Raw genomic sequence first — 14,773 nt, forward strand, 5'->3', positions numbered from 1 at the left:
GTTATTTTGTGCAGCTAGTAAAGCTGATGATAATAATGCCAAGGCATGCGGACCAGCAAATGAGTGTAACTCAAAGAAGCAATCTGTGTCTCCTCTATACTGGAAAACAGCTACAATGCTACAGCAGTGCAACAACTAACCCAGTGCTATTCATGTAGTCATGTCGCTCCACTAAGAGATCAGCAGCATTGTGTTGGACACAAAGAACATTGCTCCAGGGCAAAATGAGGAAAGTCAGCAATCTAGGGACCGTCAGTTTGGAGGTGTGCTGCTGTGAACAAAGACTGCGTAAATACCTCTGCATCAGTCACTTTCGAGAAACACGTCTCTAAGATGTTTGACCATATGAAACGTCTATAAATCTCATTCCCATTGGTCAGTTATCCAGTCAATTTCCTCAACTGCCTCAGTGGGCTCGTCAACAACAGCATTAACAGTGCCTTCACCTTCCCAAGTACAACTACTGCTCCCCAATGACCAGCTCCTCTGTGCGTACCGCCGACACTGACGATGATTATGATAAAAACCATGATGATGACAGTGATGGTGATGAGAATTAACAGGCGAGTTGGGAAAAATCTCCCATGGCTGGATTCAAAAATGACAGTGATGTGCCAGATTAGACACACGAGTGCACGCGTAGATGCACACACACACACACACACACACACAAACTATGGGATCGGTAAAAGTGTGACTTGAATATTCAACGGGACTTTCTGCCACATATTTGACATATAGATGCAACAAGTTGCAAGTTCGAACCAACTTCACTGCAGTTTTACGGGGAGGAAAAACCATTAGTGCTTCACCCAAACATACAAAAAGGGATGGCACACTACCACTTTTTTAATGCACCGACAGATACCAATATCAGTCCGATACGATCATTTAGGACATGATTCTCCAAATGTGTAACAAATATTCTTCTCTCATGAAAGAAATAAACACCCAGCATATTTTATTTTATTTACATATTTACATTTATATAGAACTTTTGGATTGGTTCATCTCTAGTTTCAAACATAATTGTGTCAGTGGGATAGTCTCCATTCTCCAAGAAGACAAACTACATGAGAGCTAGTGAAAATAATGCAGCATCCACAGAGTGTTGAGCTGAGCGGCTTTAGGATGCATTCAAGAAACCGGTTGTATTTTGACTTTTGTTTTTACTTAATCTCTGACAAAACCATTTTGTATCTTTCTAATATAATTAGTCACAATAACTGATCAAATATTCCTTGCCCATTCCTAATAAATACACAACTCCTCCATGTCACATGGGGTGAAGATTATCTCCTCTTCTTCTTTCCTTTGCATTGACAACCTACTGCCACAGTGCTTCCACAGGTGACAGCTTATCTGACTGTGCCTCACTATGTCATGCTCACTGTCCCTTTCCCCTCACCCGCCACCTTCCGTCACCGCCTGTGCCCTCCCTCGATATTTGAGCATTTACTCTTTCCTCTATATCTGGGCACTCTCCTTCACCTGTATCCCTCCGCTCTGAATATGCCTCTTTTCCTCTCATACTTGTTCTGCTCCCCGGTGGGGTAATTGCTCGGAGCTAGGCTTCCATTTTTACGACTACAATCGAGGCCAGAATGCATATGCCTCTGAATTTCTCCTTGCCTGTGTCACAGCGGCAGCACTCGGGAGAGGAAGGCAGATAAGACCTCGAGTAGCAGAGAAAATTGCTAGTCGATTGTAATTAGAGTCTTTACCTCGCCTATGGAGGAGGAGGAGAATTTAACCTTTCTGCTGCACTTAGGGCCTGAAAAATGCATAATGGCAAAAACACAGCTCTGAAGCTTTTCCCTGACCTAAACTGTTAACTCTACAAATGTAGTCGCTTAGAAAGCGATGACTGTGGCTTCATTAAAATAAGATACAGACTGGCATCTGTATTTAACAAGAGGACTAATTCAGGGAGCTCATCAGGTCTTTCAGAGAAAGCTGAGAGTAATAACACTCAAAGCGAGGTCAGCTCATGGGCTTTACAAAGTATGCCGGAGCCTGGCTGTGAATCTGTGCCCGATTCAGATGAAAACAAGGTCACTGGAGTGTTTTGACTCTTGTTTGCCAGGGAAAAAGCACTCGAGTGAAAGATTTTTCATGTGAAACAGACTCCAGCAAAGTGGTAAAATTCCACTGTGCTGTTTTCTGGTAGGTGGCATGTGGAAACATCACAATGCAATAAAGCTAGAGCCCCTTTCTGCCAGCTGCGTGATACACATAGGCATGTTCAGGCACAGTTAATAACTGTATAACACTGAGGGCAAAGCCCCATAATAGAGTAGGGACGAGAGCACACCATCACACAGTGTTTCCCAGGGCAAAATACGCAATCTGATTCAAGGAATTGTCTGCTCGGTGGTGCTCTATTGCAAGGACTAATTTGACCACGTAATTACTTTTATGTTTAAAAGGAAATCTCAGCATGCAATAGAAAGAATAAAGAACTAAATTACCCGCCTCCTCTGTCAATGTCCAAAGCTCTCTGTGCTATAAAACGCATATAAAGAACCTGCTGTACAAATAGCAGTGTTCTACATAAATTATAAGGTGGTTATGTTTTAAGGCTACTTATTTGTTGGCCTGCCTGTAAAAAGTAAGACTCAAAAAGTAAAGGACAGATTTTGATGAAATTGTCTGGGGATTTTGTTAACCTCGCGAGACAACAGACGTCTAACTTCATGTTTCTCTCCTTCACCGCACCGTCGAGCTATGTGCCAAGCTCTAATGCTATCGCCCGCTCGCAAAATCTTCTGTAAAAAATGATTACATCACGCATCTCGTAGTTTAAGCTGTAGCTGTTCACGGCACGTGGCCATGAGCAATACTCTCACGCGCAAACTTCCCTTTCACTCCGTCTCGGTTGTACCCGAGAGCAAACTCCCCATGTGCACATGAACCACTGCATCTGACATAAACTGAATTACTAATGTTGGAAACACTGAATATAAACACAACAATAACATTTGAGCGAGTGTGAGTCTGTAAATATCACTCTCAATGACACTCGAGAACTTTGGTCACGACCGAACATTATAAACACGGCAAAACTTCTTCTAACAAGCCATGTTTTATGCAGACTCCATCCTTTATAACGGCAGATTATGCGATACTGCTGTAATGAATCAAAAGCTTTAATTAATACCTACTGCACATACCAGGTTCACTCAAACAACGCGTGTGCTGTCATGCAGCCACAAGCCTCATCATCGCCCATCATACCTCCCACGCTTCCCATTCCCCCCTCGAGATCACTGATGCTGGTACGCGCAACATAAGTGAAGGAGGCACGCTGAGGAGTCACTGGTGATGTGTGTGTACTTAAAAAGAAGTGCTTGGTGAGGAGCTATTCCTCTCTGGGGACATGTTGTGGAAGCAAAGAGGAGAACAGTGTGATCAATAAAAACATTCTTTAAAGACCTGACCTCACACCCACTAATGGCTGTGCATTGGGTGTCACAGGGGTCTTTACCAGACAGCCTTGTAACAGCCTGAATACCGGTTTAAAAATTGTACTTGACTGGTCCTCAGTAAGGCTCGATTACTTACGATGTTGGCTGAGACTGCGAGACAGCTACCGTTTAGAAAAAGGTGCATTTAAATTTCTGTATTTGATCATCTAAATGGTGAGGCCAGAAATACTTCAAAAGGAAATGTTAACGTCCTTCCTTGCTGTACAACATTTGCAGATCTTCATTTTTTAAACAGCCCGACAGTGTGAGGACATGCCATGGCAGAATTGCACTAACCAAAAGTGAGGCAGGCTAACGATAAATAAATAATAAAACAAAAGAGGTTCAAGCTAATTAAGATGCACATGCATTAATGAGACATATGACCTATGACTTGTTAATTTCACCGTTGAGACCACTGAGGAGAGAGCGCTCCTTATGGGGCGAATGGGCTGAATGTAAATGTGCAAAGTCTTGGTTCAGACAAAATGCAGTCAACCATTCTATTCATTAAAAAGCTGTAACCTACTAATGACGTGGTGGTTAAAAGCCACTTGATTGAAAGCAGCCATCAACGCACATCAGTAGCAAGGAACGCAACACTGAACCTCTATTCTGCATCACTTGCGAGACACATTGTAGACGAGGGGGGAAAAGGAATGAAAACTAAAAACTAAAATCGAAATACAAGATGCAATCGTGGGATTTTCGTTTCTTTGTTTTTACAATTTCTAATAACTGCTAAAAAAAATAGCCCATGGCGGGGCAATAGTGATGATAATGATAATTAACTCCTGTGGCAACGTAGCAAAGGTTCAAACCAAACAGTATGTATGCATTGTGCAAACATACTGAGCTATAACATGTATAATTTACATGTTTTACCTCCTACTTTAACACATTTGTGAAATGTTTTGCGGTTAAACAAGTGTTAATACCTTTCTGCCCATAAAGACTTTTTAAGACTTTCATCAACTTTCACCCAGGACCAAAAAACTATATTTTAATAACCTGTATTAATGCAAAACATTTACCGATTTAAATGTTTGTATCATGATGTCATTTCTGAACATATTACCAAGTATGGTCATAATTATATCACCCATCTTTCCACCCAACCAAAAAAACCCGGATGATTTTAATTATATCATAGAATTATTACCCAAGACTTTTTTTTTGGAACTGTGAAAAACATACTGACAAGAAACACATCCAAGCTGTGTGAGATTTCTGGGTCCGTTAAGAAAGACGGGTCTGTCTGAGTAAGTGCCACAGCCTCCAGCAGCTTCAATTACTCTTAAAATGAAACAGATAAAATTCTTAGATAATACTTGAAACAACCCCCTTGGGTTAAATTAAAATGTGATAAGATAATAAACACTGAAGAGGGAATAGACTTTAGAATTTATTCTGCATTATAGTTACAGTTTTCGGTTTTGCTGTTGAGCCATGTTTGAAAAATACTGTGTGAAATTCCTTGAGGCAAGTGGGAACATGCAGCAAGAAAAACAATGGCATTGTAGCACTTAAATTGGGTCTATAATAAGCTATTATGGATGTGTCATTCACATGGTGGATCAGTGTAAGCACAGAGCAAAGACAGGACTGGATTTAATGCAAGCTGCAACAAAGCAGAATTCAATTCTTTCATTACTGGTTAAAAAAGAAAAAAAAGACTGCAGGGAGGAAAAAGGGGACATAAAATCAACCAAATGGACACAGAGTACATGCATGTTGGTGAATCTGTCCTTGTTTGGGCATCTGGGCAATGCCTGTGCAACTGTAACTGCCACAGTGACACAAACAGAGGTTTGGGAAGCGAAAGAGAGGAATGGAAGGAGGCGAGGAGTGACTGAAGGGAGGAAATACAGCAAAGGAAAAGGAAAAAAAAATCCTAAAACATTGTGCAAACTTATACCAAGTTACCCACAGTATCAGTAGACTCAATCCATAATCCAAATAATTCTTTCTTTCATGGGCCACAACCTACACCCCCAGAAAGTTTAATCAAAAGCCATTCTTAATTTAATTTGCACAGATACGCTGCTCCGAAACAAACAGACAAACGGACACAAGCTGGCAAACGCATAACCTCCTTTGTGGAGGTAAAAATAAAAGATAATAGAGTCTAAAAGAGTAAACACTTACCAAAAACCCAGTCATGCTAAGCCCCAGCCATAACTGTGGCCACCGTTTCAGCCCAGCAGATGTGCATGTTTACATCAACAGCGGGATCCCTCGAAGCTCTGCCGCTCAACAATCACAGGAAAACCTCACGCAAACGCACAGAAGGGGGAAAAAACACACTCACACTCGCCTCGCCTCTGACCTCCTCTGACTTTCACTCTCACTCGTCCCGTTTGCTCCGCTCACTATTTAGTTTGCATTCATTTTGCAGTCTTGTCTATTTAGCAGGAATCCCCTTCTGAGGCTGATCTCCAGCACGTCACTGTGAGAGCAACAGCCGACGCGCAGGGAGCTCGCTCTTCCTGCTCGCCTGCATGGATATCTGCTCCAACCGGACAAACCAGTGAGGAATATTCCAGGGAAGGAAGTGACATTGACAGGTGCTCCCTCCCTCCTTCCTTACGTCTTCCCTTCCTTACTTACGTCCTTCCTTCCTTTCTCACAAAACAAAGATTACGACAGGAAGCCTGAATCAGATTTATGTGGCATTTTTGACCACAAACACCACCCTTGTAGTTCCAATGTCTAATGATTGCTTAAGGATATCCCATAAAGGACTCTTAAGTGGTATTAAAAGAGAGACTTAACAGAAGGCTAACGTCAATAGTAATGAGAAAATTTCCTTTAGCCCAGTTTGTCCTGTGTTGCATTACCAAAGAATATGGAGGACTCGAGAGGAGCAAGAAAAGGAAAGTGTACGAGAAAGGACTGGAGTGTGGATGAATCACAGAAAGGCAAATATGAAGTGAGTCAGAGGGCTTGTCCCTCCAGAGGCTCCAGCAGGAGAGGATCTTCCTGGTTGGCCATTGATGCAAGCCAGGCCACGACCGCAGGCAATAAACAACCAACAATTCCACACAAGTCTTTTTTTTGTTTTTTACAAGACATAAAACACTAAAACACTCATGATTCCGCTATCAACAGATTCACAATCCCACACACACAACAAATGACTAGAGCTCAGTGCCAGGAGTGGTTCATTCAGAGGGAATCTGGGGCTTTGACCCGAAATCTTTTAATGAGTCTGGAAGCAATACTATCCAACTTTTTAACCTTAAAATAATTGCTTCAAAATCATTTAGTCAAGCGATTTGTGCCTCTTTGTTTCCCACCTCGCACCGTGTAATTCTGTACGTTTAGTTGAGCGAGTGGGAACACTGCTAGTTACTGTGCAAATTAAAAGCCGCCTCGAGACACTAAAGTACAAACCATTGTGGAGAATGACTGGATGGGGCTGCGTGTGATAACACAAGTGTCTGCAGAAATTGCTCTCAACACTTCACCCATCAGCTCCGAGTGGATGGGTGTGCGAGTTTCCCGCCTCCCACATGCTTGACCCAAGTGTCACCATCTCACCTGGAAGACCAAATACATTCTCCTGCTGTATTTGCCATATGTGAAAGGCAAACTATGAGAAATTGTCTGGACAGTTTTCATTCATTTCTGAAAAGGCCAGTGATGGAGAAACAGCCAAAATCAGGCCCAGGAAGTTCAAGTGAAATGATGAAATGAGGGTCACTTATAAAAAGACTCAACAGTCTTTCACCGTAGTATGTTTGCTACAGTTTATAATTTGTTTTCTGTCTGGACATAAAAGATGGTCATGGGAAACTCTCATAAGTGACACATAAGTCTACACCATTATGGACATGACAGATTTCCTCATTCACCTCAGTATAATGTGCAGCGTATAATAAGTGACCAGACAACATAAAACAACATAAAACGATATAAAAAGAATTGCTCAAGGTAATTTGAGCAGTTTGAACACAAGAAACTCTTTACCTGTTCTTTGACAGAGGCCAGGATGTTGTTGGGGGTGCTGTCAACCTCCATTCTGCGGCCAGGCAAAGTGTCGCGGATGTTCAGCAGAAGCCCCTCCTCCGTTACTGGGCTCTGCTCAGGAGCTGGCATTCCTCCTACACACACACACACACACACACAATAATCTGATGACCTCAGGCACTAACAGAAAAAAAAACTCTAACATTTTGTAAGTGTGTGCAAAAACAAACACACACGCACACACTCTTTGTAAGCTCCTCCCCTGTACACAAGTATGATGTGTGTACTGGTACGTGCGTATGATGCTGAGTGTGACTATCAACAGTCACACGCCACCACTGCCAGTGGTACAAACACACACCCACACACACCATATGGCTGGAGAGAAAAAAATTCTGTCCGTGTTTCATGTCTGGATCAGTGCAAATCAAAGCCATATGGCCTTAAGACAACAAAATGAGTTAAATTACGACTTCATATAAGACCAGCAATTCTAATCAAGGCATCAAAGAAGGGGAATTCAAACCCATCAAAGTAAAGTGTAAGCAAAACTCTCCAGGTGAACAGGTTTGGTGCCTGTGGCACAGGAGAGGATGCTATCTGCTGTGGTCCTGGTCCCTGTAGTAGCTCAGAGCTGTAGCAGCAAGAGCAAACCTGAGTCTAATGACACCAAAGCATTGTGACTTAAGGGAAACAGGGAATTTACTATGACATTTACTGCTTTAGAAATTCATTACTGCTGTCATCCATAAAAAGATTGGTTTGTACATATATATATTGTGTAGTGCGATAAGTCGATTACATACACAAATAACGCTGTACTGGCTAGTCAAATAATTCAAATTTAAATTTCTGCTAAATTGACATATGCAATCAAAAAACTGCCTTACATGTAGTTGTGTGACGGAATTATGCTGCAAACCTACCATAAAAATTACCATATGGCAATTTACTATACATCTGCTGCCAGTATTATAACATTATTTAAACACACAGTATGGAATTTCTGCTGCTAGGGGTATCTGAATTAAAACAATAACCAAATCCATTATTTTGATTACGTCAGGAAGCAGTGTGGGATCATAGCATTTGTAATCTGGTTGCCTCATTTGGCTTCCTTGTGCTTTCACGCTTTAAATTGTTACAGTGGAAGAACGCACTACCTAGTTTTACACAATTTTTCTTCCCCTACTCTGATATTTAGTGTTGATGGGTAAGATGGATAACCCCATTGGATGCGACCAAAATTAAACGGATTTCTGTGGATGTTTTAGCGAATACAAGTTACATATTATATCTTTAAAGGACACCTCATTCACTAAAATTGCTTTCAGACATGTATTGGAGTCCAAAGAATAAGCAAATGTCCACCTAACTCACTCTGGATATTCTACAAAAATACTTTTGCCATCTCTCTACTTGTCCAAGTGCATGAGAGATCACAGCAGGGGAAGCGCTGGATAATTCACAGCAAGCCACTGAGAAAATGTCTTGCCTCCTGCCTGACCAACCTAGATGATCCAGACAGTCGCCTTCTGATGTGAACACATCTGACCCAAACTCCTGCTACTAAGTGTACAACAAACTCCAGAGGACGTCTAAACCAAATCCTCAGAACATTTTCAATATTTTTTGTTTGAAAAACAGCTTATAATAGAGCGAGGATGGCTGAGAAGGATTAAAATTATTCTTGAAAGAGTTAAATAAGACCGCACACGTTGCACGAGTTGTGGTTTCTTTGGCTCAGCCAGTTCATGTGAGTTGGTTTGATTGTTTATAGTGAGATCATATAGGTTTTTGGTGACAGATGAAGCAGTGTGATGGAAATGAGGGGGGTTACAGGAGCATGTGGGAGGTCCCTCCCCAGACATTTGAACAAAATGTGACCCTGAGGTATTCTGGGAGTCTGTCATCGAGACAGTGAGAGCATTTGGAGGTGTCTGAGCTGAAGTGAGCAATGTACCAATGCTGATGTTATATGACGGATAAGCATTTGCTATTACCATGTACGTGAGTCCACAGTGGATATTTCATGTATCCCCTTGTCAGTTCCTGCTCATTCACAGTGTTGCGACATGTCACGCTCACTCCCTCCCACCTCCACTCCAGCCTCTGAATCAAGGACATGGCATGGTATTCTCAGAAAACACAGCAACAGGAAACGGGAAAAGCTGTTTGAATGTGAGGGAATGCCTGCTCCCTGATAAACACAGAAGAGAACAACACAAACAGGAGCAAGTGAACACATTTTTTTTTAAACTGTCTGAAGTTGTCGACCCGGTCTGGGTGGATAAAACTGCTTTCTCTTTCCGAATATGGCAGCCATGTAAGCGAGGCTTCCCCTTTAAAAAAATAAATAAATAATATAATATATATATATATATACATATATATACATATATGCTATAACCAAAATCTGTGTATATAATCAGTCTGAATGAATATCTCTTTTCAGTCTAAACTTGCCCGAAGGAAACTGCACACTATGCGGAATGTAGAAAAACTGAGCCACAGAAAAAAAAACAACATACACAAAAGGAAATCAAAGCCAATCGACTATACCATTAAGCAAAGAAAAGCTGCAATGTGTATCAGAGCCTACCTCTGAAATGTCTTTGAAATAATAGGCCCAGAATGAATTCACTCTGCTTTGCTCGCTGCGGCTTTAAGACAGGAGTGAAGACAATGATGCTGCTGCCAGCCTACCACAGTCCTATGAGCACATGGCTGACTGGTTCTTCAACATGTTTCCCTCGAAATGCTGAGAGGGAAAAACAGCCTCACTGAACTATCTCAGAAAATCACACACACACACACACACACAAACTTAATACAGTATGAGGAGCAAAGACACAACAGAGACGGTAGGTGAGAAGCAGAGGAGCTGAAAAGACTGTGCAGCTTTCGAGGCTGTCATTACACTAATGCCTGAGGACTCTATATTGCACAGTTCCAACACAGTAAAGATGACCTCATTCTGGTCTGAACTAACAGCAGCCATCCACTGTCTAATTATTACTATTATAGTTGTTTTTCTTGACAAAGCAAAAAAAAAAAACAACAAAAAACAGAAAGAAACCAAACGCATGCAGTATGTTTCCATCCATGCGCAGTTAAATCAAGCTATGGTTGTAGCTTGAATATGCTGTTGAACTGGACTCGTGTCCTTGTCCCTGTATACAAGCGATGCAACTTAATCTAGGGGGCGCAACACCCTATTTCAGCTTGTTAGTATTAAGCGGTTTCCAGTCTAGCATGCAACTGGCATTTGGAGTGCCATTCCAAGTCTTCCTAACATTCATCAACTTACAAGTCCCACATCAGTCCAAAAAAGCCCCACATGAATGTCACTTTTATTCTTATTCTTCGGTGTATCGGCTTCTTCTTTGCCCAGAACAGCTCAAGTCCGACTCTGGTCCTACGGAAGGTATACATGCAGTAGTAGCTCAACTCCCAGTGGCTTTATCCGGAGTCGTTTCTGCGTTTTATTTATGAATCGTACAAAAATAACCAGCCATAACCGATGCATTCTTTGGCATCCTTCCCTTGGGGTACCAGAGTGAAAGTACGGTATGGTCAGGATGGAGCTAGACTGGCTCCACCCACGGCTCTAATTTATTAGATTTTCAGTCAGACTAACATGTTTACATGGCCGTAGACAATAACATCTCAGAGTAACATGTGACAAAAACAGATTAAACAGCATTCCCTACAGTGACCAGTTTGACCAACTATTTTATGTGGAATACAAAAACATCTCTTTTACAAGACACCACTTCCAAGCTAAGCTAAAGCTTCTCTTTCAAGCATTATATTCCAGAGAAAAGTCTTAGCGTGCGACCCCACCCTGACTCTTCGTATCACATGATCTGATCTAGTGACCCCAAGCTCAAGCCACACCTCAGAGCTTCTTACACAAGCCCTCTGTCCGTGACTCTCCATCTCCAGAAAACTAAATGTAGCATAAAGTGTGTTTACAAAGGTAAGAGGATTCTGTAAATGTGTAAAATCGGATTGAGAATATAATGCAAAAGAGAGTGGGGGAAGATTCAAAGAGTGCATTTTGAACTAGCTTTTGGAATCATAGACTGTGTTTCCATGCACACATAGTCCTTTCACGTCACTGCAGTGCTGTCACACTCATACTACCTGTCTTCCCTCTGAGTCATTTAACTCAAATGAAAACCTAATTTACTTTCACATTCATTGCTGCGAAATCCCCAATAATAATCTTCTTAGTTCAACCGTGCTATCATAATCCATTTGTCGCTTATGTGACATCAAACATTACTGTCGCTATCAGAGGTCAAGCAGGTGCCATGAATGACTAAATCCTTCTTTTCATACTTGAACTTCGCATGAGACAAACTGCCATCATCTGAATATAGTTTGCCTACGAGTCAAAAAGACCCAGTGTGTGACAGACAGCAGCAGAAAGGACTTCCTACACAGACAAATCTAAAACAAATCTAAAAGCAATAACCACAGACGGCGCAGGGTTTCCCAGGAGGCTTGAAACTTAAAACTCAATCTTTAGTTATCTATCTAGTTAATAACAATAGCGACGACTATGGATATCAACTGACTTATTGTGATAACATGTTTGCCCATGACATACAACCCTAACATAAATCCAAGCTGGATTCACTTTTGCTACCTAAAGACCTCAGTCTGAGCACTGACCAATGAAATTGGATGAAAGCCCACATGCTCTCAGGCCCCAGTGGCACATGATTGCTTTTAACAAATTTAGGGTGAACTAGCAGCATTATGTGGCATGTGAAAGCTCTGTAAGGCAACATGCACTTCTACTCTCACAGGAACTAGAGCAAAACTTCCAGTAACTCTGACCCCCCCAAAAAAACAAACATGGTCCAGTATCATTTACCCCAATTTACCCAGACAGTCATTAGCTAAACAAACAATCATTTATGGCGAAATCTGTGCTCACTGTTGGGTTGAACATGCGGTTAATAAGTGCCCTAATATCCTCATACAGCACGTCACTGATTAACCTTCAACCCCAGACTGCGTACGTCTAAAGTGTCAACACACTGTGACTTCTAAGTCGGTGCCACGCGTGGTTAAAGTCTTTTAAAGGAGGGATGACACGTTCACTAAAAATGCATCGCATGATGGACTTGCCAATAGAAAAAAAAATACAAAAAGTTATTATTAGATCCCTAGATGTTTGACTTTCTACTGCTCTCAACAGCTGAAAATGCTTTGCTCATGATGACACACCCAAGTGCAAAGGAATGTCTCTTTTCCAGAGCAAAAACAGTCTCTCTCTCTCTCTCACACACACGCAGACAGACACACAGACACACAACGACTCAGTCAATCATTACCCTAAATAAGCAGAGAGTGATGTAGTTTCCTTTAAAGAGACACATACCCGGTCCTTCGTTGACACGGGACTTATCAAGTTGGCACGTAGGAGACGATGAAGAGTGAAGACAATAGTCCAACAGCATCCCCACAATCCTCTCTTAATGAAGTGGGTAGAGGAAAAAAAAGTTACTCCATCGCTGCTGCTGCTGCACCTATCACTACTTCACACCTTCAACACATACACCGACTAATGCTGCAATAACCTGAGGCCTATCTGAGCATGTGTATCCAAAGGGCAGGGCTTGCGTCTGTGCAAAGGCAGGAAACACAGTCATTGGAGGAGTCTTCACAGCACACAAACCCGCCACACACACACACACCACATCCAAACTCCCTAAGCTGCACGGCGACGGGGAAGGAACGCTGCAGACCAAATAATCCCGTGTTTGCACTGTGTAACCAGCACAAGACCAACCTCTCCGAGAACAACTTCCCATCGTGATCGTTCCCCTCCCTCAAAATCATATCCTTGCAACAATAGCTGACAACGGATGGGAAGCAGAGAGAGAGGCTCATCAGCTTTCATTAGTACAAAGATGTGACCAAAGTGGACATAAATTATTCTGATCGGACGTAATTCCCTTAAGTAGAATAAAGGTTTGTGTTGGACAGATGCTCTTCCTCCTGTCACACACTGTCAGATTAAGACATGGAACACCCTAATGCCTTTCTGTATACAGTTAAAATGCAAACTCCCAAGTACGAATGGAAGCATAAAACCGTGTGTACGTCTCATAAAAGTTAACACCAAATACTCATTTCTTGTGTGACAGGTGCACTAAAGCGATTTTCAGCACTAAATTAAAAAGAATCGTGAATGTTTATTAGCGATCTATAATCTGTACTCCACAGAAAGGCTTCTAGGACAATGAATACTAAAATGAAGATGAATGGAAACAAATAAAAAGATGGAAATGTCAGTTTGGAGTTTATTTTTGCAGTAACGCTGTGGTAGGTGTTGAAGATGTCCCAAGTAGATGATTGTAAATAAACACACAAATCACAAAATATAATTTTTTTTTTGATGCAACATCAACGCATCATGTGTTATTGTTGAACTGAGCTTTGCAACTTCAGGGATCGACCCAAAACAAACACAGTAAGGGGAAAAAAACGGTGAAGACTAACTGAATGATTTAATTCCGTTCCATAATTATAATACACATGCTGCAGAGAAAGTGGAGATGGAAAAGACTCTTTCTGAGCTCAACAATCCACAGCACAGGGAAGCCTGTGCCTTCTTTTAGGTATATGTGGCCAGTAACACTGTTTATAAGAATGAACCGGGTCCCTTACATGATTTCCTGTTCTGCTTAATATTCTGTGTGTGTAGCTGAGCTCAATATACAGTCCATGTCCCTATTATTAAATGTGTTTAAGTATGCAAGAGAGAAATGAGTGGCATACTGTAGGTCAGTGACTGTTGCCTTTGGATTCTTATAATAATTATGAAAGGAAAAGAAGAATATCTTCAGGATCGAGCACCTTGGAAGGTATATTAATCTGGAATACGGTAAGGCACTACTTGGTTTTCATTTAAAAACAAATACATTCAGCCCTGGATGTCTGCTGTCCACACTACCCCAAATCCAATGTTTTAAAGCCCTGGAAACGATTGGGTTTGAAAATGTTTCTAGCTCTATTTTGTTTTAAAACTCCACAGCAGCATTTTAGTCTACATGGGCAGAAATTACCATTGAAAACAATAAGCCACAACTCGACTATCACTATATATCTTAGTTAACTTCAGTTTCACTTTCACGTCATCATCTGTCTCATACAGAAACCCTTGCACATGTCTGGTGTGCCTAAATGGTCACATGACGTGCATTTTCACATGCTTTAATAAGGATGCAGTTTACTTCAGGTAAGGAGATGAAATGCAAACATAATAGTGTGAATGTAGCCAAAGGGAAATGTGTGAAATCCTTTACTTTAGC

General features: G+C 41.5%; 1 protein-coding gene across 8 annotated transcripts in view; it reads right to left on the reverse strand.

Moving 5' to 3' along the window:
* Positions 1-14,773, reverse strand: part of pkp4 (plakophilin 4) — an 87,309-nt gene that overhangs the window by 65,812 nt on the left and 6,724 nt on the right. For 3 of the 8 annotated variants that reach the window (XM_044019787.1, XM_044019785.1, XM_044019786.1), the window contains exons 1-3: positions 10,042-10,083; positions 9,443-9,639; positions 7,440-7,573 (exon numbers count right to left, since the gene is read on the reverse strand). In XM_044019787.1, coding sequence (XP_043875722.1) covers positions 7,440-7,573; positions 9,443-9,566 — 258 coding nt within the window. In that variant the 5' untranslated portion in view covers positions 9,567-9,639; positions 10,042-10,083. Of the gene's footprint in view, positions 1-5,615; positions 5,811-7,439; positions 7,574-9,442; positions 9,640-10,041; positions 10,085-12,837; positions 13,023-14,773 lie in introns of those variants that run through there. The other 5 variants (XM_044019789.1, XM_044019784.1, XM_044019788.1 and 2 more) reach the window with 5 other exon arrangements.

This window comes from Solea senegalensis, linkage group LG2 (genome assembly GCF_019176455.1).
Source record: "Solea senegalensis isolate Sse05_10M linkage group LG2, IFAPA_SoseM_1, whole genome shotgun sequence".
Taxonomy (NCBI): Eukaryota; Metazoa; Chordata; class Actinopteri; order Pleuronectiformes; family Soleidae; genus Solea; species Solea senegalensis.